Below are 26,396 nucleotides of genomic sequence, written 5' to 3'. Positions count from 1 at the left end.
CATAAAGAACCTTGTATTTTACATAGAGCAATTGGGTATATTATGATTTAATAAACAATATTGCAGCATATACATGTTTCTGTCTACCTGATCTCTCCAGAATTTAGAACTCAGTGACTGACTATTGTTGTTTCCATGGCAACATATTTGTTTGCATAGATTCAGCAGGAATCTGATTTATTCATAACAACATACATAAAGCCAGTTTCCAATTGTGTTTTTATAAACCAAGATTTTGACTAGAATGTCATGTCTGAGAAAGACATGCTTAGATCCTGAATATCAGCTAAGCTTTAAGAATGAAGGAAGACTTTGAAGAGGATTAACAACACTGTGCAGACATTGCCTGGAAGCTTTTTATTCAGAAGGTTCATGGCTGCCTTTCCAGGTGACATGTGAAGATTTCTGTTCTGGAAGATGACAAGGAGGAACCTAAAGACATTTTGGGTCCTGCGAGAACTCCAGGAACTCATCCAATATTATAAATATGCAGGTAAAGGCTAATAGCAGCTGGGTGGCTACTATTCAGAAATCTTTGGATGTTCTACCTAAAGTTGTGTTAGATAACCATGTTGTTGAACAAGGAGGACTTTACATGACCACCAATTCCACTTGTCATCCCTACATGGACCCCTGAGCACAGGCAGAAACAAGCATCACCAAACTCAGGCACAAGCTACATGGCACCAACAAACATTGGACCATCATGCTCCTCTCATTGAGAAACCTGGAAATTGGATTAGTCTATTTTCAAAAATTCCACAAGGACTCAGATCCATACTAGGAGGGATTTTTAACTTAGGTTGAGCTATTCTTTTCTTTATAATGGTTGAATTGGTTTCTTTTTTTTTCTTTTTCTTGTTTATTGTTGTGCAAGTCGAGTTGTCTCCATTTTCCCTCTATCAGTTCCCCTGTCCCCCCCACCCCACCTTCCACCCACGACCCAACCCCCTTTTGGCTTTGTAATGGGATTTTTATACATGTCCCTTGACAACTTTTCTCTTTCTCTTCCTGTTATACCCCCTCCACTCTAGTTACTTTTAGTTCATTCTTTATGTTAATGTCTCTGGTTCTATTTTGTATGCTTGTTTGCTTTATTGATTATGTTCCACTTATCATATGGCATTTGAGATCATATGATATCATATGTTGAGATCAACATATCAGTTGAGATCATATGGCATTTGTCTTTTCCTGTCTGGCTTATTTCACTTAGTATCATGCTCTCCCATTCCACTCATGTTGTCACAAAGGGTAAGAGTTCTTTCATTCTTTCTACTGCATAGTATTCCATTGTGTAAAAGTACCAGTTTTTCAATCCACTCATTTCCTGAAGAGCACTTAGGTTGCTTCTAGCACTTGGCTGTTGTAAATTGTGCTGCCACGAACATGGCACATATATATTGTGTTAATATTTCAAAGCTCTTTATGGCTTGGCTTTCCCATGTTAGGAGAATACAATCTGCTCACCAGGCACCTCTAAAAGTATTTCTGCTTTTAACTCATGAAATTTGGTTTACAGGATGTCAGGATTCTCATTGCCCAAGAAGACTCATAGAACATCAATATCTTCATAAGTATGGAGAACTAATTGACAGTCATGATAAATAGGGCATAAAAAACTTTACACTGGTGTGACTTTCCATGAAATACAATTCGAATAAGAAGTACTCATAAAGGTGAGGTCTCTGAGAACATGAGTCAGCCAATCTGCTGAAGGTGCATCCCACCCTTCTCCAAACAGCTTTCAGTCATGGCCTCTGCAAATGCTCATGTCAGAAATCCCACCTGCAACTTCCAGGCCAAAGTCATAGGTGATGGCACCTTTAAGGAGGTGACGGTTTCAGAATAAAGAGGGACTTTTTCCCCTTGTTCCTCTTTTTCTACCTGTTGGACTTCACTTTTGTGTACCCCACGGACATCATCGCTTTCAGCGAGCATGCCAAGGCCTTCCACAAGCTGGGCTGCAAGGTGCTGGGAATCTTCGTGGCCCACCTGGCTTGGATTAACATGCCCAGGAAAGATGGAGGCTTGGGCTCTCTGAACATGCCCCTGCTGGCTGATGTAACCAGAAGTGTTTCCCATGACTATGGCGTGTTGAGGGAAGATGAGGGGGTTGCCTACAGGGGCCTCTCTATTTCTGATGGCAAGAGTGTCCTTCCCCAAATCACCATCAACTACTTGCATGTGGGGCGCTGCATGGATGGGACTCTTCAGCTGGCCCAGGCCGTTCAGTGCAGCTATGATCGTGGGGAAGTCTGTCCCACTGGCTGGAAGCCAGGCAGTGATACCATCAAGCCCTGTATGGCTGACCGCAGGGAATGCTTCTCAAAACACAACCAGGCTGACAAACAGGTGCCAGGCTTGGGCTCTTGGACCCTACATGGGTGCCCCGTGATGGCCCAGGAAAGGGCAGATCTGCCCCTTCATATTCCATAGTCTGTCACCCTAAAGGGCTTGCCCGAAGCCTTTTTGTATCCTTAGATGAATGGTGAACAGTGACTCATCTCTGGATTCGCTCGACCAGGAACAGTACTAGAGGTGACTAATAAAGTATTAGGGACATAAAAAAAAAAAAAAAAAGAGATGTACTAATAAATTTGTAAAACTCATACTGAGTTTCATTAGAACCATTTGCAACCAGCAGCATTTCCTTTCCTGCTGGGAAAAGAAATGACCTTGACCATGATTTTGAGTGAAAAAGATCTCTAAACTTCAGGAAGTTACCTGACATCAAACAGTGTCAGGATGCTGACATTAAAAATCAATATTGGGACTAACAAGGTCACTACCTGGACATCCACAACCTCTCCACAAGATCTTTTTCTTCTCCTTGTCCCTCTTATAAAAGCCCCTGCCTATACTGAAATATTAACATGGCCTTTAAGAAGACAGACCCTCATCTTCCTGGTTGTCAGCACCAGAACTAAGCCGCTTTCCTTTATACCAACACCTGCAATGTGAGTATTGCCTTTTGAACTGATAGACAGCCAGACCTGTATTTGGTCACTCCAGGGTGGTTCCTTCTGTAGAGGATCCTCATTTTGGTAGATATAAGAGAAATTCTTGTGGGTCTTCATATTGTGGAATGACCAGCCTGCACTCTGGGCTCATTGAGAAGGACACTAACCTCATCCCTGGGCAACCTCATGACCTAAACGTCTCCTGAAACCCCTCTCCTAATAGTATCCTCTTTGGGGAGGAAGATTTTTACACATACATTTCGGGTAATAGCTTCATTCAGTCCACAGCACTTCCCCGAAGTCACTGGATTGGGGCGGGCCTGCTAGTGCCTTGGCCCTAGTCCATAGAAGGGATTTCACACACTGATCACAGACTGTATGGATTTCAAGGCCACATGTGGGGGCAATTGATTCAGTTCCCACAGGAATATAGTATAGGCTTGACGTGGTCTCCCACTGGAAAGGGTTCCCTGATGCCAGTTCCCTGTTCCCTGATGTGTGACCGCTTCAGTATTGGTCCAGGGAAAGGGACACTCACAGAGCTCTGGTCTCAGGTGAAGAGAGTCCTCAGGATCTCACCCTGAGGGAGAACAGAAAGAACACTATGATGCCATAGACTGTGCTGGAACCTGGAACACTTAACCCTGGAATTTGCACCCAGAATGTCACGTCTGTGATGCTTGCTCAGAGACAAGTGAATGAAATCCATCCTTTTCTGCCTTGTAGTTACTTTTCCCCAAGTGCACTTCCATTGTTGAGAAGTTAGCGATGTCCAAGAACTTGAAGGGGAGTCATTAAGTTCAAATCCACAACGTGTCCTTGACCAAGATTTGTGGGTTAAGCCACGCTCAAAAAACTTTATTCAGATTACAGGGAAGCTGCCAATGGGCTCCCTGCACAAATTATAGTGAATAACAGGAGTGCTTTAAGGAACATCTTCCCTGCCTCTTCCTTGCAGTGCATCTGGTCTCCTGAATGCTTCTCTGAATTTCTGATATGCACCTGGCTATACCGGTCCTGGTGTCAGGTTCCAGACTGTGTGAGAGGAATTCAGGAGACCCATCACCCTGTCATTTAATCAGCCCAGCCCAGCTATTGTGCTTCTCAGGGTTTTTGACACTCTCAGGATGTGAGTCATCACACTGAGTCTCTTGCACAGTAATACACGGCCATGTCCTCAGACTTTAGGCCATTGATCTGCAGGTTGGCAGTGCTGACAGAGGTGTCCATGGAGAATACAAATCGACCTTAGAAGCCCTGGGCATACGTTGATTTCCCACTTTTTGTGTTCATCTAGCCCGTGTATTGTAGGGCACTGTCTGAGGGCTGTCGCACCCAGCTCATAGGATAGTCAGTGAAAGTGTATCCAGAAGCCTTGCAGGAGACCCTCACAGAGGCCCCAGGCTTCCTCACCTCAGCCCCCGACTGCACCAGCTTCACCTGGGAGTGGACACCTGTGGAGAGGAGACATCAGTGCTCGGATATCCTCCTGGACTGTCTCTGATCCCCTTGTCAACCCAGGGACTGAGGATTCCCTTACCTGTAGCCACTGCCACCAAGAAGAGGGCTCTCCAGCTCCAGTCCATGGTGAGGAGCTGTGCCTTGAGGACTCTGCAAGAGAGGGCGTGGCTGCGGGTGATGTTCTCAGGGCACAGACAAACCACATTTAACCTAGTTTAATTCTCCTAATTTGCATATTCATTAGGACATCATATCATATTTGTATATTTTTCTCCACCTGAGATAAGACTGAGGACAAGTGACCATGCCCAGCAGAGGACTGAGTCCAAGTCCTCATCACTGTTGGAGGATGTTTACCCTGCCCAGCGTCTCAGCTCTGTGTAGACATAGATCCTCCCACTGTGGAATAATCCCCCAGAGGACAGTTTGCTTACTGTGAGCAACACACCTTTGAGTAACCACAGACCGCTGGACCGGTTCTGGGCTTGATACATTAAAGTATTTGTCCTTGCTCAGGGTGTGTCTCAAAAATTCTGCATCAAGTGTGTTAATAAAACAATCCCTGTTCTCTGTTCCTTGGAATTCATGTGTAAAGGATACCTAAAAATATCCTCAGTAACTGTGGTTCTTACATCACTTCAAGTTTAGTAGATGCTCTGATCAAATAGGATGTTTACAGTCACCATATTCCACTCTTATTTTAGATATTTCCATGAAAGAGGAAGACCCAGGCGCTCACAGGAAGTCCCTCTGCACCTCCCTCTGCACCTGCTCTTTGGCAGCATCTCTGAGTTCATGGGTCCTGTGTGCCGCCTGCTGCCTTGACAGAGCCCTGCAGAGGGGGTCCTTTTTCCGCTCACACGGCAGGGACATTTTAGAATTGAAGGCTGTGCCCTCACTTCAGACTGCTCCCTCAAGGACACAATGTGCCTCAACATCTCTGCACAGACAGCTGGCCTTACTAAACCCCAGTGGCTAAGCCAGGAACCCCAATCAAGGCCCTATGAATGTACCGGGGAGTCCATACCCTGGAGCTGAGAGATGTATAGGTTCCTATGCTTGAAGGTCCTGTCTGAGTATCACTGCATGTGGCCCAAATCCCAGTGCACTTCTATTCTTCAATAAATCACATGTACACACACAGTGTGATGACTTTCTTTTTAGTGCACCAACAGTCTCCCTTCTTCACTGTATGTATCAGGGACCCCACATGACTTCTCAGCCTGGGTGTGACTTCCTAAGTGAAAGAGGCCAGCCCCGTGAGGGGGCACCCTGGATGTTCATCCATTCTGGATGATTCATCCTGATGATTGCTTTCTCTTCCGACCTCCTGCCCTGGAACTCAGACCCCAGCATCTTACATTCAGACTCACTTTTCTGTGACCCAGAGCTGTGTCTTTCAGTGGCTTCAGGAACCACCACCTCCTTCTGCACCTGGTTCCCAAGCCAATCTCATGGAGATTCTCACAGTGAACAAGGTGACACAGGTGAGGAGTCAGACACTGCTGGTTTACTCAGGTTCCCTCTCAAAGGTGGCCTTCTCCAGGGTCTCTCATGGAGGAGCTGTGGTGATGTTCCACATATGGACTCTGTGTTCTGTAAGCCCAGAAACCTGGCAGCTACTGAGATCTCACTTAGTTCCAGGGACAGAGAAGAGCATCTGGTTGACTTTCCCTGTCTGGGGAATGTCACAGTTGTGTCCTGCCTAGGAGAGCACTGAGAAAGGCCCCATTTCCACAGGACCTTGGACTTGTGCTAGGCTTATCACACAGGTGCCAGTTATGTTACCAACAGGTCATTTTAGTTCTTGAATATTTACTTTCCATGTTGATCTTCTCATTATAATGTGTGATCACTCTTGGGACCTGCATCAAGAAGACATCCCTTCTGAGCAATCATTCAAGGATTTGAGGAATGAAATACATCTGTATCATTTCAGTAAATGCACATCACAAATGTTCCCACTGGAAAGGAAACTACAGTGAACTATTTTCAAGATGAATGCATAAATTATTTTGCAATATCAATCACTGAGTACCAGTGTGTTGTTGAATATCATCAGCTTGTCCTGCTGAAGATGCCTCAGAGAGCTCTCAGGCCACACAGTGTTGTTTATTCTGTCTTCAGGAATCTCCTTGCTGCATTCATGAGCATCTGGTACTGTCAAAGGGCCTCAGAGGTCTAGGGCAAACAGGGAATGGTTGGTAACAGCTGTACAAATTTTAACATGTCATGAAATGATGTGATCAACCTTGTGGTCACCTAGTGCCTGGTTCTGTTTCAAGCTAACTCTTGTGTAGGCTTTGATGGGGAAATTTGGGAAAACTTGTATGCCATCTGATTTATGACAGATTTGGCATATTTTTTCAGAAAAGGAGAATCAGCAAAAGCATATTTGTACTTATGTTTATAAAAAAAAATGTGTGCTTATTTTCTGATCCTGAGACATCCCGCAGTCCCATGAGCTATGGTTGCAGGAAGCAGACTCAGGAGAGTTGCTGTCATAACCTGGTCTGGAGCGTGAGGGCAATAGAGTCCAGGGCAGGAGAGGACCCCTGTCCAGGACACAGCAGGCAGCACACAGACAAGAAGGGCTCACTTTTGCCTCTTTCATCTTTGTTTCAACGTTCCCTCAGTCCAGTGAAAGGTCCCCATTTGTGGGAAACAATCTGCTTTTATGAGCCACTTATTCAAAGGATAGTTCCCCCATAAACACATTATGGACAAACACAAGAATATGTTTCAGAAAGTAGTTGGGGCTCCCTGTAATGCATTCAGACCAGCACAAAAACCAACCAGCACAACACAGCTATTAATGAAATGCCTTTCTCAGTCAGAGATCACCTGTGTCTGCTAATGCATTTAGGTAGAAGATGGGCATCCGCTTTAGATTCTTCATGGTGAGGGTTTTCTCAGGTATCTGATTGTTGAATGTCAGAGAGAGAGGAAGCTCCTGGGCCAAGGATGAGGCAAAGACTACAAGTGCCCTGTTCCTGAAGAGGCACTGGGACCTGGGTGCCACCTGGAGTCCTCAGTGCCCCCTGCAGCTCAGCCCTTCTGTCTCATTGGGAAGACTTGTGTCGGGGCTCATGCTGGTTCCCCCCTGTGTCTCCCACACAGTAATGCACGGGTGTGTAATTAGCTCTCACACTCTCCCTTCACAGGTAGAACATGCTTGTGGCATTTTCTCTGGAGATGGTGAATCAGTTCACCAAAAGACATGAGATCTCCCTGAAGAAATCCCACACGATGAATGTTTCTTTAGATGGACTCTAGTACATTCGTCGGGAGCAGCTGTACAACAGCATGTACTTCAGAATCTCTCTAAGATTTTAAATGTCATAGCCAATGAAACTGACATCTCACCTGCTAATATTAAGGAATCTCGAGAGTCTCTAGATAAAGTAGTCTTAGGTAATCTATTTCCCTTAGACTGTGTCGTAGCAGAACCAGCAGGATTTTAACTGATTGATTAACTGGTTGATTACCATCAACCCCTACTGTTGCCCTTACACTGACACCTGAGCTCAGATCGGAACCAGCATCCCCAAAATGCACTGGCTGCCTGGCATCAACAATCGTTGCATCACCATATCCCTGTGTTTGAGTGAACTCCGCATTGGTTTATGTGTCTATTTATATGGATACCACTGAGAACAGGTGTAAAGAGGAGACACTTTTTAAATTTACTTTTAACCATTCTTCTCTTTATAAAGCTTGTCTTTGTTGTTTCAAAGATTTCTAATGACTTGGTTTTACTATCACAGTAAAGCAGTATGTGCTTCTTAAGGGCCTGTAAAGTACACATCTGCTTTTAACTCAATGATATTCCTTTCCAGCAGGCTCCTGTTTTCCATTCCTTCAGAAGCTCAAAGGCCGTCAATAGCTCCATAGAAATGGAGGAAGAATTGAAGTGGGGACTTATACCATGGAATAAAAACTTTATACTGCTGTTTATTATCATAAAATAGAAGTATATTAAGATATACTATTCTCCTTATAAAAATACACATATTGACAGTTTTTGTAAGCATATAGCAGGACTTGACCATTCCCAGTCCTGCTGTATAAGAAACAGCCTTGACCACAGATTTAGGAATCACAGATGGCACAAAGAAAAAAGTTTACCAGGCACTAAACAGTTCTAGAAGATGACCGTGAAGGTCCATGATATTGTTACAACCAAGATATTGTCAGCATATCCACAGTCCCAGCCCATGATCGATTTGTGCTTTTTGTCACTCTAGCTTCCTATAATACACATAACCACAGTGAAAGGTGTTAATGGGTTTTGAGATTAGAGTATTTCATCATTTGGGGGACTGGAGCCTGATTAGAATGGCTATCTCTTACTTCAGCCCCTGACACTGGAGTATTGGCTTTTGAAGGTTCAGGTACCCTGGCCTGCATTTGATGACATTTCATGTGACTTCTGGTGGGGAACCTCTTTCTGGACCACATCTTACAATAACAGAGGTCCTTGCAGGAGCCTCTTCCCTGTGTCTTCCTTGCAGTGCATGCGGACTCTTGAAACTTTTTCCTGGGATTCTTCTGTGCCCCTAGAAGCATCAGTACCAGTCTCGCTTACATGACTGTGTGTGAGGAAGTCAGGAGGCCCATCTCCCTGTCATCCCCTCAGCCCAGTCCAACCATGCCACTTGCTATGGATTTGTGACACACTCAGGAAGTGGGTGATCACACTGAGTCTCTTGCATGGTAATACAAGGCTGTGTCATAAGACATCACAGCATTAATCTGCAAAAAATCCAGGTGACAGGGGTATCATGAAGACAGAACATTGTTCTTCAACAAGAAGCCCTAGGCTATGTGGGTTTATCAGTGTTTGTGTTGAGCAAGCCCATATATTTCACGCCTGGTCTTGGGACCTGTCATACTCAGAATACAGTGAAACTGGTGGAGGTGTAGGCAGAAGCCTTGCTTGAGACATTTACTGTGGCCCGAGGCTTCTTCACCTGAGCCCCAGATACCGCAAGCTGCACCTGGGAGTGGACACAGGAAGAGAGGAGGAAGGACAGGGTGGTACTTACCTTGACTGCCCCTGGTGCCCTCCTCAACCCAGGAGCAAAGGGGCCCCTACCTGTAGCCCATGTCACCAGGATGAGGGCTCTCCAGCATGAGTCCTTGAAGTGGGGCTGGGCCTTCAGGACTCTGTAGGGGAGGGTGTGGCTGAAGGTGATGCTCTCAGTGCCCAGACAGGCCAAGACTTAACCTCGTCCACCTCTTCTCCTTTGTGTAATCATGAGGAAAAGTAGTTCATACTTGATTATCTAACTCCATCATTGAGAAGGGGGAGGAGGCGCATAATCAGTGGGATGATCAGGGTTCAAGATTCAACTAGTGTTATCTGATATGTCCACATTCTAGGTCTCAGAGCTCTCGGCACACAGAACTCCACCCACAGAATATCGAGCCTCACTGGACAAGCTCCTCATTGAAAACAACTTTGAGTGACACAGAGAGAACCTGGACAGTTCAGGGCTCTAATGCTTCTAGGTTTTATTTATTCTATCAGGGCCTCCAGCTCCTTAATAGTCAGATATAAAGAAGCCATTATAATATTCCTACTGACTGTGCCTCTCTTGTCTTATTCAGTCTGGTAAATACTATGAGAGAGATAGGTATTTAGAGTCACACCATGTCAAAGCCATATTTTAGATGTTTTGATGAAGACAAGATTACCAATTCCATCAGGGACATGGTTCCTCAGTTCCATTCCTACCTGCTCCTGGGCAGCAGTCCTAAGATAATGGGCCCTACTGCCATCTGCTGCCCAAACCCTGCCCTGCAAGGGAGGGTCTTTTCTGGCCTGACAGGGCATCGGATTCTCCATATCTGTTTTCCAGAAGTAAAAACTGAGCCCTAGCTTCAGGATGCTCCCTCCGAGACACCATGTGTTTAGATGACTCAGGATAAACAGAAATGTCCTTAGAAATCCCCAGTGACTCTGTAGGGATCCCCAACACTGGGCACTGTGAAGCCACCATGGTGCCCCTTTGCTGAAGATGCCTTAGGCACTGACTCAGCTAACATCCCTGAGTGCAGAAGCTCTCAGTAGGCCTAAGGGACACTGATGTCGTCAGGTTCATCTATATGCTGTTCCCATGTGAGTATCCTTGCACATGGCCCTAATTCAAATGTACTATTACTTTTCAATTAATCACACACAGACACACAAACACAAACACATACAAATACTTTTAGAAGTAATAACCCCAGTTCCCTCTTCTTTTTCCTTTCATGTGGACAGGATTCCAGTTCTCACCGGAACTATATGAGTGACGTATTTAATGACAAAATAAAAGCAAAGACACTTGACATGAAGATGGGAGATTTCCCACTGTTGTGGTTTTCTGTTCTCCCAACACCTAGCACCTGCAGAGGCCATGGTGAGAAGGTCCTGGATTGTCCTGTGGAGATTGAGACCTAGGATAGTCTTGTTCACTCAGTGTAGCCAACACTGACTTGTTTTGTGGAGGAGGGTCTCTCTGACCTACAGCGTACAGATCCCCATTCTCGGACTGCAATGCCTGCAGCCTCGATGGTAGTAACACAGTAGCCAATGGACTAGGGTCTCCCCAGGAGCAGAAGCAGGTGCCGATGCAGGAATAGTTGAAGCATAAAGTTGGTCCTTTCATTTGAGAGACTGTAGACCAGGGTCAGTGTAGTGTTCCACTGCTTCTTCTGGTGACCTGAGGGCCACCTGGAGCCCAGCCTTCTTGTTTCCTGCAAGCAGGTTTGTGTCTAGGCTCTTGATGTCTTCCACTCAGTGTGCTTCCTGCACTGTAATACGCAGCTGAGTCCTCAGTACTCCTTGAGCTCAGCTGCAGGGAGAGCTGGTTCTTGGACATATCCCAGGAAATGGAGGCCCGGCTCTCTTGAAGGACGGGCTGTAGTTATTGTCCTCATCATCGTCTATGCTCCCGATCCACTCCAGCCCCTTCCCTGGAGGCTCACAGATCCAGTTCCAATCATAACCACTGGTGATGGATTCACCAGAGACAATGAAGTTGAGGAAGAGGGTCTCTGAGGGCTTGAGAGTTCCCTGGCCCAGCTGCTCCAGCTATATCTGGGACCAGACATCTGGAAAGAAAGAGCAACAGTCGCTGTCATTCTTGTTCAGTCAACACCAACCCATACACCCATGTATGACATCTGAGACACTCATCCTGGGGTGCTCTCAGGATGCACAGGAGGAGACCCAGCCATCTCATCTTCTACACACAGGTCTGTCTTCCCTAGAGACTCAGACCTTTGTGAGGAGAAAGCTGTGAGTCTCCACAGCCCAGGGGAGGTTTTAACCTGGAACTGAGACAGTAATTTGCATGTGGTGTACTCCATTCTGATAGGAAGGGAGAGAGAGAGGTCACTGTCTTTGTGCCCTGAAGACATTTATTCTCTGGGACTTGATGGCGAAGGTCAGGTATAGAATAGAAGTTGGGTTATGAGTCAACTCTGAATCATGCCAATTAACAGGACTTCGTTCTAGGTTTAACAGTTAAAGTTGGACTGGAAGAGGGATCACGCAAATTTAATTTCATATATAATTCAAGAGGATATTAAAACAGAGTCACATTCATCCAAACATCTGCCCAAGTGTAAAGAAACATACAAAGGAGGCACATCCTTTCCAGATAAGATAGTCATCATTTCATAATGTACATTTTAATGTAAAAATATGGCAAAATAAAGAAGTATTTCCCTTGCTCTGGTTGAGGCACCTGTTTCTGCAGGTGGCAGAACAGGTGCAGCCTCTGTCTCATTCCAGCTCCAGGGAATAAGCCATGCAAGTTAGGACTTGTTGCCCAGGGTCCAGCCCAGAAGCTGCAGCGGACACAGGTGTTATAGATTCGGTGTCCTTCCTTTCAATGCAGTTCCCCCAGGTCCGTGCCACCCCCTCCCACAGGTGAGCTGCTCAGGAGGCCTCTCGGGTTCCTTGAGCGCATGGGGGCCTTAGCCCTGGAGGCTTTTCACCCAGAGACACACAGGCTCTGACTCTAGTCTAGCAGTGTCCACAGATGTGTGAGGAGGATGCAACCAGATTCGACGATATAGAGGGTCAGTTTGGAACCGGCCATCCATGTGTTTGCCTCAGACCCTGGGGGTGGGACTTGGAGGCTGATGTCCTGGGAATGGGACTGGGAGCTCATGATGGGCCATGTGACAGATGGAGGGAAACCAAAGGGCTAATTTGCTGTACTTTTTGTTAAACCACTTGAGTGAAGTGAAAAAACATGCTTTGACTCTACAGCCTGGAAAATGCTGAAAACCAGGTTTGCTTGTGCGAGTCTCACACACCCTCCATCCACAGAAACTCCCCACTGCAGTGCTCGTCATCTAAGAATGCACAGGAAGGACTGGGGCTCATCCAGAAGACTGAGAATACGTAAGGACCAGCTAAGAGATTTCTTCAGGTGATAATTGTCTCAGGAGATTCCTCCTTCTTCTACAGGAGCAGTGAGATTTACGGGTGGTTGTAGCCACATCGGACCGATACAGCATTGATTATAATTTTGTCACAACTGTTCTGCAGGGATAGGGGGCACATGTAGAGTGCCAGGACCTGCCCTTTTTGCCCAGCATGAAGGAAAGGGAGGTGGATGCCAAGAGAGAGAAGCTGTGAGAACACCTCTTCCAGTGAACAGCACACCTGTGACCCAGTGTACATCGGTGCTTGGTAACCTCTTCCTGTCCCCTCCCCATACATGGAGAGGAACTGGGTCCCTTTTCAGGGCCCTGGCCAGCCCTGTATTTCCTCACCTTCCCCAGGTGCCCTTAGATGGGACATGTACCTCTCCTTGCCTTTCCCAGTGATGTTGCTCAGAAAAACATTTCAGGTGGGCACCTGGGTGTCTCTGTGTCCCAGTTTTCAAGGAACTTTAGAGACTGTGACACAGAAAAGTGGAACCTGGTGAAGGTCTCATTATTTATCTCACTCCTATTCCATGTTAGCTTTTCAGAGGATGCTGCAAAGTGAAAATTCATTGGGACAAACTATCTCCTGAGAATGGTGGGTACATTATGTGCGACATGGCCCTGTGTGTGGTGAGCGCCATGGACAGTCGTGCATCCCCACAACTCTCCCTGGTGACACTGTAAGTCAAAGAGTGCAGGGCCCTAGTGATGTGCCACCCATATCACATCTTGAAGAGGCTCCAGGTCCTAGTCATGTCCTGCATTCTCTCAGGATGTGACTCACCCACTGCCCTTGATCCCATACCTCCACCTCACGCACTGCTCTCAGCTGAGGGTTGTCCATGACCCAAATTCCTGATCCAGGCTCCCCCTCTTCCCAGAAACACATGGAACATTTCTCTGGAAAAACACATGGAACAGTCACACCCCTTCTGAGGGTTTTCTCTGGAAAAACACATGGAACAGTCACACCCCTTCTGAGGGTTTTGCTCATATGTTTAAACATTCTCTAGGCTAATATATTTTTAGTGCACACAGTGACATTAAGCACATTAAAAAAGGTGTGCAACCTGTCACCTTCCACATCCAGAATTTCTCCTCTGAGCTGCACCTCTCCATATAATAGCACTTACCTCCCTGGTGTCAGTAATACCTCTTGGTGTCCTGATCCCCCCGTGGTGACACTGATTTCTCTTGTGCTCATCAGTGTGCCCAAGTGACTCTGATGTCCACTTCTGTCATGAGAACTCCCTGGTGGTATTGATGTCCCTGGTGCTTTCAAGGCTCCATGATGACAATGCTGTCCCTTGTGCTCATGAGTGACCCTGAGCGGCACTGATGCCCCCTGTGTCCTATGTTGCCCCTGCAGTCCCACCATCCTGTCTCTCTCATAGAGGCTTGTGTATGTATGTGAAGAGAGCCAGGCTATCTCTTTATTTAAAGAGTTTCCACAGGAAATATTTTAGTCCTGGCTGCTGTGGCTCATGTTAACATGTAAACCAAATGTTCTCCAGTCAGGGCACATGCCTGGGTTTGCATCCAGGCTCCAGTTTGTGCAAGCGACAGGCAATCTCTTCTATGTGGATGTTTCCTTCCCTCTTCTTTTCCCTCCTGACACTCTCTCTACACAATAGATGATAGATGATAGATAGATAGATAGATAGATAGATAGATAGATAGATAGATAGATAGATAGATAGATAGATAGATGGATGATAGATAGATAGATAGATAGATAGATAGATAGATAGATAGATAGATAGATAGATAGATAGATAGATAATAGATATCAGCTGGTTCTCCTGAGAGTCCCTGGTGTCCTGAGTGTCTCCTGGAGCCCATCTCTCCTGTCTCCCTCAGGGAGGTTTGTGCCTGGACTCACACTGACCTCCTATCTGACTTAAAGTCCCTCGGCCACACCCTGTATCTATCACCTAGTTCCCTCAGCTGCCTCACCCAGGGAAGTTCTTCTAACTGTCTTCTTTTCAGCAAGGGGCCAGGATAGAGGGTTCAGACCTGGATTCTCTGAGGATCCTCCCTTTCCCTATTTGCACTGACAGTTGTCCTCAAGAGGGGACATGAGTCTGGCAGAGGGCTCTGTCACCCTGAGGATGCCCCTCTAGGCCTTTTAGATCTGGATGACACTGGCCCTGTCCAACCTTCTCATGTCTGTCCCTTATGGAGCTCCATTTCCTTCAACGTGGTGATTTCAGGAAGGAGCTGCATGGTGACAAAGGCCTTAAGATGTCAGACTGGCTCTCCTATAGCCTGTGTTTTGGTGCCCAGAGACACATCATTCATATGTGCAGCAGGATACTGTTTTGGCCACGACGTCTGGTGACGATGAGTCAGGCTGACCAGGTAGCCTGGCAGGTGGACACCCCCTTTGTCTCCCGTAACTGTTCCTACCTCAGCTCCTCAAATATGTTCCTATCTCTGTGATGACCAAGGACACTTACAGGGACCTGAGAAGTATGATGAAGGGGAATTACCTGGTTTATTATATCCAGCCCCCAAGGATTCCAGAAGTTGGGACATGTGGTTTCTCAGATAGTGGCTGACACCACACAACAAGACCCATGTATACATGGGTAATCAGAAATAGCCTCACATATTCATCTAGTCATCGATATATCAATTAGCTAAAGGTTTGTTTTACTCTGTAAGATGACTCCTGTAGTACATAGTTGTCTTTAACATAATTTGAAATAAATGTGTTAAATTATGTTGTGACAGCTGTCACATTAGCAAGCACTTGCAAAAATACATCAAAATTGGTGAACTTTTCTGTATCCACTTTATTATGGAAAAAGGAAAGAAAATGGAACATTTTCATCATGTTATGCTTTACTATTTGAAGGAAGATGAAAATGCAACAAATTTTCAAAATGAAAAAAAAAGTTTGCAGGAGAAATGGAGAAGGTTCTGTGACTGATCAAATGTATCCAAAGTTGTTTATAAATTTTGTGGTGGACATTTCTCACTCAATGATACTTCAGTGCTCTGTAGACCAGGTGAACTTGATAGCAATCAAATTAAGACATTAATTGAGAACCATCAATGTTATGCCATGTAGGAGGGAGCTGACATAAAAACGTGTCATTTAGACCTATATGCAGAAAACTATACAACGCTGCAGATAGAAACTAGGGAGGACACAGATAAAGGGTAGTATATACTGTGTTCATGGATTGGAAGAATTAGCATCACTAAAATGTCTATCCTACCCCCAAAATAAATTATAGATTGAACACAATCCCTATTAAAATTCCAATGATGTATTTCCCAGATGGAGAATGAACATTTCCAAAAACTTTATGGAACTATCACTGACCCTGAATAGCTGTAGCAATTTTGCAAAAGAAAAACAAAGTACTAGGGATCAAAATCCCTGACATCAAACAATATTACAAGGCCACTGTAATCAAGAGTCTGGTACTGGCACAAGAACAGACACATAGCTCAATGGAACAGAAGAGAGAACCTAGGAATGAACCCATGTCTCTACGGTCAATTATATATTTAACCGAGGAGGCAGAAGCATAAAATGGAATAAAAATAGTCTCTACAACAAATGGCACTGGACAGCTACATGTAAAAATTAAATTTGACCACCAACTGACACCAACAGAAAAATAAACTCAAGATGGATAAAAGCATTAAATATGTCATGAAAAAATAAATGTCCAAGGAGAAAACATTGGCAGGAAACTCTCAGACATCCCACACAGCAATTTCACTAAAATGTCCACTACATTAATGGATGTGAAGGAAAAAGTAAAGAAATAGATTTCTTCACAGTAATAAACTTTTGAATGGCTAAAGGAAACCTCTGCAAAATGAAAAAAAAAAAGAATCAACTGTATGGAAAAATATATTTGACAATGATCCAATCATCTACTGATGGACATTTAGGTTGCTTCCAACACTTGGCTATTGTAAAGTGTGCTGCTATGAACATTGGGGTGCATAGGTTCTTTTGTATCGGCGTTTTGGTGTTCTTAGGGTATAGTCCCAGCAGGAGAATCACTGGATCAAAAGGCAGTTGCATTTTCAGCTTTTTGATGAAATTCCACACTGTTTTCCACAATGGAATACTTCCCAGCAGGAAGATAAAAAGGACTACTAAACTTCGCGACAGCATGGATGGAACTGGAGAGCATTATGCTAAGCGACATAAGCAAGGGGGCGAAGAACAAATACCATATGACCTCACCTATAAGCAAAACCTAACCAACAATACAAAGATGCAAGGAAAATAAGACCAGCAACACTGAAAGAAAAAGAAATCAACAAAGACAAGAGGGAAGGAGGGAGGGGGTCAGGGAAAAGGAAGGGAAGGGGAAAGTCAAGGAACATATAGCAAGGACTCATGGGCAAAACCAAAGGGGAAGAGCTGAGGGAGGGATGGAGGAAGGGGGTAAGGGAAAGTAGTGTAGGGAGGCAGAGACAAATGTATTTGAAAAAATAAATTAAAATAAAATTTAAAAAAAGAACAAAAATATATTTGGCAATGATACTACAGACAGGGGTTTGATCTCCAAAATATAGAAAGAACTCACACCGCTCAAATTCTGGAAGACAAAGAATCCAATTGAAAAATGGGCAAAGGACCTGAACAGACATTTCTCCAAGAAGGATATACACAGGGACCAGAGACATATGAAAAGATGCTCACCATCACTAACCACCAGATAAATACAAATTAAAGCCACAATTAAATACCACTTCCCACCAGTAAGCATGGCCATAATAAATAAATCTACAAACACGTGCTGCTGAGGTTGTGGAGAAAAGGGAAACATACTCCACTGTTGGTGGGAATGCAGATCTCTGCAACAACTGTGGGAAACTTGTGGAATTTCATGAGAAAGCTAAAGATGGAACTTCCTTTTGACGCAGTGATTCCGCTGCTGGGAGTATACCTTATGAACCACAAAACACTGATTCAAAAGAAGCTATACACCCCAATGTTCATAGCAGCAACATTAACAATAGACAAGTGCTGGAAGCAACCTAAGTGTCCATCAGAGTGTGAGTGGATCAAACAAACATCATATATTTACACAGTGGAATGCTACACAAGAGAGAGAAAGATATAGCTACTACACTTTGCTACAACATGGATGGAACTGAAGAGCATTATGCTAAGTAAAATGAATCAGGTGGAGAAAAACAAATAAAATACAATCTCACCTATAAGTGAAACCCAATCAGTGAAGCAAGTAGGCAAGGAAAATATGACCAGCTACTTTGAAAGAAAGAGGAAACCAATGGAAATGTGAAGGAGGGAAGGAGGGAGGAGGGTAGTGAATAGCGGAAGTGGAAGGGTCAAATCAAGGAACCAGTATGAGGACACTTGGAGGAAGCCAAGGTGGGGAAGGATTGAGTGGGGTAGGGGCAGTAGGAGATGTAGGGGAAAGTGGTGGTGGGTAAATGAAGATAAAGGTATTTGATGGAACTCGAGAGCATTATGCTAAGTGAAATAAGACAGGGGGAGAAAAACAAATTACATATGATCTCACCTATAAGTGGAACCTAACCAACAATACAAAGATGCAAGGAAAATAAGACCAGCAACACTGAAAGGAAAAGAAATCAAAAGAGACAAGAGGAAAGGAGGGAGGGGAGGCAGGGAAAAGGAAGGGAAGGGGAAAGTCAAGGAACATGTAACAAGGACTCATGGAGAAAACCAAAGGGGTAGAACTGAGGCAAGGAAGGAGGGAAAGGGCAAGGGAAAGTGGTGGGGGGTAGGCAGAGACAAATGTATTTGAAAAAATAAATTAAAATAAAATTAAAAAAATAAAATAAATAATCTTTGAACATTTAAAAAAAGATATTTGAAAAATTAAAAAAAACAGAAATAACTTTAAAAATAAGTAAATCATTTTTTCCTTTAATAAACTGTGACTTTATTTAAAAAAAGAAAAATAAATATAAACATTCCATTTTTACACATTTTATCATTAAAATGGATGTTTACAGATTATATGGAAATCTTCAAGACTCTATAAAGTACTGATACTTCATTTGTAATATAAAGATATCTTGAAATATCGCTATAGATAAGAAAGTTTCTGTTCACATAATAATTTCGAAAACCATGTCAGTTTAAGGTTATTTTCTGTTCCTTAGGGACAGTTAATATTTCATCATGATGGCATTACAAATATATTATATCCTCAGGAAGATCCAAGGAAAGGATATGACATATTCTAAACACTTTAATTCTGGGTGGGAATCAATTTTGAGATCACAGATTTGGAATGAGATAAAGATTACTAGAACTTAATGGAATACTTGAAGATATAGAAATATTGGCATATAGTTAACATATAATAATGGGTGATTAGAGACCAAGATGGCAGAGCAGTGAGTGGAAGTCACACTGACCTCCTCCAAGGACCACCCTGGAATTACAACTAAATTGTGGAGAAATCACCTGGACCAAACAACTGAGCAAGAGTGAGAGAGGAGCCTTGCAACCTCGGAGACAGAAGAATCGGTTTTAGTGCAATCTACTTGGTAAGGAGTGTGGTACAGACCTGAGAAGGCTGGCAGGCAACCCATGGGTGGCAGCACCAGAAGGATATTGAAATGTCCAGTTGGAGCCCCCAGAGAAGAGCAGGGTCTAAACCAACATTGGGGATCCCTAGCCCACTGCACCAGAGCCCAAAGAGTACACAGTCAACAGCCAGCTGCGAAAAGTGGCAGGGTTGCTCTCTGCCAGAAACAGGTGGCTAGAGACAAAAAGAGTCATTTAAAGGGCCAACACATAAATTTGTATTTGCAGCCATTTACACTGATATCCAGCAAAGACAGGGGCAGAGTGGGTTAGAGATGCTTGAGTAGAGACTGGGGATGGAGACTTTGGTGAAAGAACAGAGAGAGTAGTTGGCGAGATCCCAGTGCGGACTCCTCCCTCATACTGCAGCAGCTTGAGTGGACCCAATAACCCTGCGCCCAGGAGGGACTCGGCCCTGCCCTGAGCTGTCTAAGGCAGCCTACTGAGTGCAGAGTGAATATATTAACAGCTGATGGAGACAGCCACACACAGGAGATTCCTGGAAGTCTCAAACAAGCTGCCACATGGCATCCAGGCATGACATCTGACATCATCAGAGGCAGATCCAGAAAGTAAAAAGCAGTCATCTCCAACCACAGAGGTTCACACCACAGAGTCAGGAAATCAAGACAGATCAAGTTAAGATGCAGAAGCAAAAGAGAAGAGTCTCACAAATAATGGGAAGACAAAGAAATACACCCCACTTGAAGGGAAATGAGGAATGCCCAGAAAGAGAACTAAAAGCAATAGAGGCAAGTAAACTATCAGATATTGAGTTCAAAACAACAGTTCTAAGGAAACTCAGTGAGCTCAGTGAGCTCAGAGAGAAATACCAAAAACTACAGGAAAACTACAGGGAACTTACTACAGAATACACCATCATGAAAGAGGACATAGAAGCTATCAATAAGAGAGTAGAAGAAATGAAGAATACAATTTCTGAAGGGCAAACACAGTAGAAAGAATCAAAAGCAGGCTAGATGCAGCTGAGGACCGAATCAGTGAGCTGGAGGATAAGGTAGAAAAAAGCTCCCAGAACGAGCAAGAAAACGAAAAGAGAGTCAGAAAGAATGAGGAGGCATTTAGGGAAATGCAGGACAATCTGAAATGTAATAATATCCGTATAGTAGGTTTGCCAGAAGAAGAGGATGAGGAGAGGATAGAGAACCTGTTTGAAAAAGTAATGATGGAAAACTTCCCTAATTGGAGGAGAGAAAAAGTCACACAAGTTCAGGAGGCACCGAGGGTCCCATTCAAGAGGAACCCAAAGAGGCCCACTCCAAGACACATCATCATTAAAATGGCAAATATCAAAGACAAATAGAGAATCCTAAAACAAGCAAGGGAGAAAACAATAATAACATATAAGGGTACCCTGATACGGCTCACATCTGGCTTCTCAGCAGAAACACTACAAGCCTGAAGGGAATGGCAAGAAATATCCCAAGTAAGGAAAATCAAAAGCCTGCAACCAAGAGTACTCTACCCAGCAGCAAGGCTCTCAGTTAAAATGCAAGGTAAAATAAGGAGTTTCCCAGAGAAAGGTAGGCTAAAAGAATACATCTCCACCAAACCAGCCCTGCAAAATCTGCAAGAAGGACTGCCTTAAGATAAAGAAAATGTTTCTATGAATTCCCAGTTCCTTTCAGAGTTGACGCTACTTGATATTACCAATATTTTTAATACTCAATAACCTGATTGTGGCAATGATGTTATTTTAATTGATCCTTTCCTATTTCTTGAAACTAAACCTGTTTTAGTATTTTAAAAAATGGGTTATGGAATAGAATGAATCAAGGATTACTGTAGTGTTGATACTATTGATGCAAGTATTCCTAATTTTTAATATTTTTGATTTTCATATAGAAAAAAACTTGCTTTTTATTTAATCATTTTGGTAAATTATACTGTAATAGACAATATCTAGGTATTTATATTTGTAGCCAAGTTGCATCTCTCTGGAATTTTGACACAGTCTGGCTTGTTCAAAATGTTCATGGAAGTCTTCCCAGGCAAGGTGTGGAGGTTGCTTTCCGGATAGGTGGCAAGGGAGAACCAGACTTTGGGCAGGCCTCAAGAACTTAATGAACTGGCCCCAAAGTAATAGGCATTGTAGGTAAAGCCTAATAGCAAAGAGGTGTATTGGCCTCTGTGCCACATAGAGTAATTAAAGCTCCATCTTGCATTTCCTTACAAGATTTCAGCGTAGCATATTAAACAGAGTCTACACAATCAATTATTTTTCTGTTATGTTTATGCCAGTATCCTAACTGAATGGAAACTGAACTTAATGCAGTAAATGAATTAGTCTTAGGTTTTTGGATAAAAATGAGGGTGATTCTACATAGAGAAATTATGTTTCAGTAGACTCGGTACTACAGAGTTATAGACATTAAACTCTACTTCAGTGAAATGTCCCCAGTGCTGTATTTTTTAACTTACGAACAGAACTACATACTAAAATCTTCTGGCTCCTTATTCTCTTTTATTGATATTAATACTACAACCTGACTCCACCGGGTTACAAGCCCTAAGTCCTAATCAGGAAACACCAACCCTAGACACCATTGCAACACTCTTCCATTGCCAGGCCTCATCTCCCCTTAGACTGAGAGAAAGGATCTCTTGGCTCTGATGGAAAATAACAGCCCTGTATAGCAGGAAGCGGTTGCAAAAAACATCTGACACACTTTCCCCCAGAAGGAGTAAGAACAAAAATTCTTGTGCAGGACATAGTCTAAATGAAAGCAAGGAAAAAGTGGATAGGTACAGAATTTCTCCATGGGAGAACACTCAGGTGCCTAGCAGCAGGCATACAAAAAAAATAAATAAATATGAAAAGGCACATGAGCAGAGGGTGAACTGGAAAGGAGACTCAGATAATGCAGGAGGCTGCCCGGGGCTCCTCTGCACATCCCACAACCCATCAGTATTTCTCCACAGAAACCTCAGAAAAGTCAGGACACATCAACCCTATCAACCCTATCAACCACTGCATTGCCTATAAAAACAGACTTGGTCATGGGGTAATGAGACACATGCCACAAAAAGCCTATCTCAAGCCATTAAGATTCCATGTTAGAGATTCAAAGTCATCACAGAGCTTTCTCTACTTGCCTGAATGAGCCATCCCAGTTCTGGAACTTGGCTTGATTTTTAAACTGCCTACCAAGTGGCATGTTCCCCTAAAGACAGCATCTTTCTCTCAGGTCTCTCTGCCATATGCACTTCAACTCCAGTTGGTTGTAACCTTTCCAGGGGAACCCAGAGAAGATCAGCTCCCTCCTGAGAATGACAAGCAAGTAATTAGAACAGTTCTTGCAGATGACACTCCAGGGCAATCAATTAATGTTCATGCAAATATTATGAATGGTTTCCCATTGTTTCTGTTGCTCCATCCATATATTACAGGGACTCTCCAGGAGCTTATCACAGAGCATAACTTGTGGAGATACATCCAGGAGCATTGCAGGAGACCTTCACTGAGGACCCAGGATCCCTCTCCTCAGCCTCCATAGGGGCCACATGTACCTGGGAGTGGGCACCTGTGCAGAGGAGAAAGGTGTGGGTGGAAAGGCCTCTTGATTGTCCCTTGTCCCTTGCTCAACCCAGGAGCAAAGGAGGTCCTTACTTGTAGCCACTGCCACCAGGAGAAGGACTCTCCAGGACTAGTCCCTGGGGAGGGGCTGTGCCTTCAGGACTGCTGTGTGGGGTTGTGGGGCTGCAGGTGATGCTCTGACAGCACAGAAAGACCCACATTTCACCATGTCTACATCTTCTGTTGTGCATAGTCATGAGGAAAATTACTTTATACCCAATTACATGACTCCATCTAGAAGAGGGGAGGGAACCCAGGGAACATGATCAATGGGATGGCCATGGTTCAAGTTTGAGTCATTGTTTTCTGATGTGTCCCCTGCCAGGCCCCTGAGCTCTGTGCACACAAAACTCCTTCCACAGAAGAATGAGCCCCACAGGAGAAGCTCCATTTTAGAGAACGCATATTTTCCTAAATCAGAGACACCTGGACAAATTCTTGGCTTTAATACCTGCTGGGGTTTTTTGTCATGGATCAGGGCCTCCAGATCCTTGACATTCAGATATAAAGAAGTTGTAGAAATACCCTCACTGACTATGGTTCCCTTATCTTCTTACGTTTGGTAAATACTCTAATAGGATTAATCTTTAGAGTCACAACGTGTCCAATACATATTTTAATTTTTCTACATTTAGCCTGCAGAGTCCATAGTGAGCAGGTGCTGTTTCGTCCTGGGGACATTCAGAGCCAGGGTACCCTTGTACACACAATGCAGCCAATACTGACATGATTTTGGCATGGCAGGTCACTCTGACTCACAGTGTACAGGTCCCCATTCTCAGAATGCACTGCCTGAAGCCTCAACAGTAGTAACACCATGGAAACTGGGCCAGTGTCTCCCCAGGAGCAGAAGCAAGTGCTGATCCAGGAATAGTGGAGCCAGAATTTGTCCTGGAATGTCATAGTCTGAAAAATAGTGTCAGTGCAGTTTTACACTCCTTCTTCTGGTGTCTTGAGAGGCCCCAGTAACATAGCCTTCCTGTTTCCGGCAGGGAGGTTTGTGTCTGGGCTCCTGCTGACTTCCCCTCACTGTGTCTCTTGTACAGTAATACACGGCTGAGTCCTCGGTGCTCACAGAGCTCAGCTGCAGGGAGAACTGGTTCTTAGAAGTGTCCCTGGAGATAGAGGCATGGCTCTTGAGGGATGGGCTGTAGTAAGGGCTTCCACCACTATTTATGTTCCCGATCCACTCCAGTCCCTTCCCTGGGGACTGGCGGATCCAGCTCCATGCATAACCACTGGATGTGATGGAGAATCCAGAGACAGTGCAGGTGAAGGAGAGGGTCTGTGAGGGCTTCACCGTTCCTGGGCCTGACTCCTGCAGCTGTACCTGGGACCACACACCTGGGAACAAAAACCATCAGTCGCTGTCAGCCATGTACATTCACCACCATCCCGTAGACCCAGATCTGATGTCTGAGGCACTCACCCTGGGGGGCTGTCAGCAGGCACAGGAGGAAACCCAGCAGTCTCATCTTCTACACTCAGGTCTGCCTTCCCCAGAGACTCAGCCCTGTGTGAGGAGAGAGCTGTGAGTCCCCACAGCCCAGGAGAGGATTTAACCAGGAGCTGAGACAGAAATTTGCATGTGGTGGATGCTATTCTCATAAGTGGAGAGAGAGTGAGGCCACCGTCCTTCTATTCCCTGAGCACATTGCTTCTCTTGGCCTGGATGGTATAGGTCAAGAATGGGAGAGTAGCTGGGTTATGTATCAACATTGAAACATGCCGATGGACCACTTTTATTTCTTTGGTTAAGAGTTAAAGCTGGACTGAGTGAAGGATCACACATTTTAATATTATAGACTATTTAAATTTATCTTAAAAGAGATTAACACTATATGCCCAAACATCTTCCCACGTCCAAGGAAGCACATGAAGTAGACACATCCTTTCCATATTGGATAATTATAATTTCATCAGAAAGAGAACTTGATGTAAATTTTCATATATAAATATTGCAAAGTAAAGAATAGTTTTTCCCTTGCCCTGACTGAGGCCCCTGAGCCTGCCTGGATTCAAGATCCAGGCAAAAGACCACACAGGTGAGGACCTGCTGCCCAGAGTGCATCTCAGACCCTGGAGCTCACACAGGTGTTACATATGCTGTGCCCTTCCTTTCATCCCCCTTTCCTTGGGTCAGCCACTCAGGAGGCATCCCAGGTTCCTAGAGGACATGGGGCCCTGATACCTGGAGTCACCATCTCACAGAGACACACAGGCACTTACTCTGAGCCAGGAGGTGTTCTGAGATGTGTCATCACAGAAGGTCAGTTTGAAAACCTCCATCCCCATCTTCACCTGAGACCCTAGGGAGGGATCTGGAGGATGGTCCTGGGAAAGAGGCTGGAGTCTCATGAAGGTCAAGGTAACAGATGGAAGAAAACCAAAGTGCAGAGGAGGTGTATCATTCTTTCTATTACTAAACTGAGTTCGAACCCATGATGGTATTTGGCTGCCTTGTAAATGCCTAAATCAGGTATCACATGCGCTCCATACACAGAAACTTCCCAGTGCAGTGCTCATTATTTAATAGTGCACGGCAAGGCCTGGGACACATGTGACAGACTGAGGACACCTATGGATTAAACGGGAGATTTTCTCAGGAGACAAATACCTCAGGAGATTCCCCCCACCCTTGTCAACAAGAAACCTGAGAGTGAGGGTTTGGGCAGTTGCATGGGACTGAGGTGACATATGTGGCAGGGATGTCACCACTCTTCTGTAGATTCTGCGGAGCACCTGTGAGGAGCCCTGAGCACAGGTCAACTGTGCCCAGTATGAAGGAAAATGAGGCGGATTCGAAGGAGTGAAGCCGTGAGAATAGCTCCTCCAGTGAGCAGCACACTATTGCTCCAAGTGACGCCTGTGCTCTCTAACCCACTCCTTCCCCCACCACCCCCGCTGTGGAAGAGAACTCAGCCCCATCCATAGTCCTGGCCCACCCAGTGACATGTGTCCTCACCTGTCCCAGAGGGACCTCAGCCTGAACTTAGCATCTTCTTCTTCACATGTCCCTGTGAAGCTACACATTTTAGGAGAGCACCTGGGTGTCTCCATGTCCCAGTTCTCAAGGAGCTTTACAAACCATGACCCCAGAGAAGTGGTACATGTTCAATCTCTAGTGGCTTTTCTCACTCCCATGTAAGGTGAGAGCAGAGGGAAGTGTTGGGTTCCATCCTGGGAGATGCAGAAAAGTTTAAATTCAGGTGGAAATGTGTTTAAGGAGAAGGGAGTTTCCATCCTGTGCCAGTCAGTGCTGTGTGTGATCAGTGTCATTGTCACACATGGGTCCCCACCACCATCGCTGTGACACCATGACACAGAGTATGCTGGGACCTAATGATGTGCCACCCACATTGTGTCTCCCTAGAAG

General features: G+C 44.7%; 1 pseudogene and 1 gene segment (V, D, J or C); one reads left to right on the top strand and one right to left on the bottom strand.

Moving 5' to 3' along the window:
- The first annotated feature begins 1,753 nt into the window (after positions 1-1,753).
- LOC129064941 (peroxiredoxin-2-like) lies at positions 1,754-2,439 on the top strand (annotated as a pseudogene).
- A 1,817-nt stretch (positions 2,440-4,256) lies between these two features.
- On the bottom strand, positions 4,257-24,495 carry LOC129064940 (immunoglobulin heavy variable 4-38-2-like). The segment is given in 6 exon segments: positions 4,257-4,417; positions 4,504-4,574; positions 9,523-9,593; positions 22,113-22,142; positions 24,051-24,364; positions 24,450-24,495. Coding segments are annotated over 6 exon segments (693 nt in total).
- Positions 24,496-26,396: the final 1,901 nt, after the last annotated feature.

This window comes from Pteronotus mesoamericanus, unplaced genomic scaffold (genome assembly GCF_021234165.1).
Source record: "Pteronotus mesoamericanus isolate MK-2021 breed Mesoamerican mustached bat unplaced genomic scaffold, CSHL_Meso_final contig_170, whole genome shotgun sequence".
Lineage (NCBI taxonomy): Eukaryota > Metazoa > Chordata > Mammalia > Chiroptera > Mormoopidae > Pteronotus > Pteronotus mesoamericanus.
This window is presented reverse-complemented; position numbering and strand designations above follow the sequence as displayed.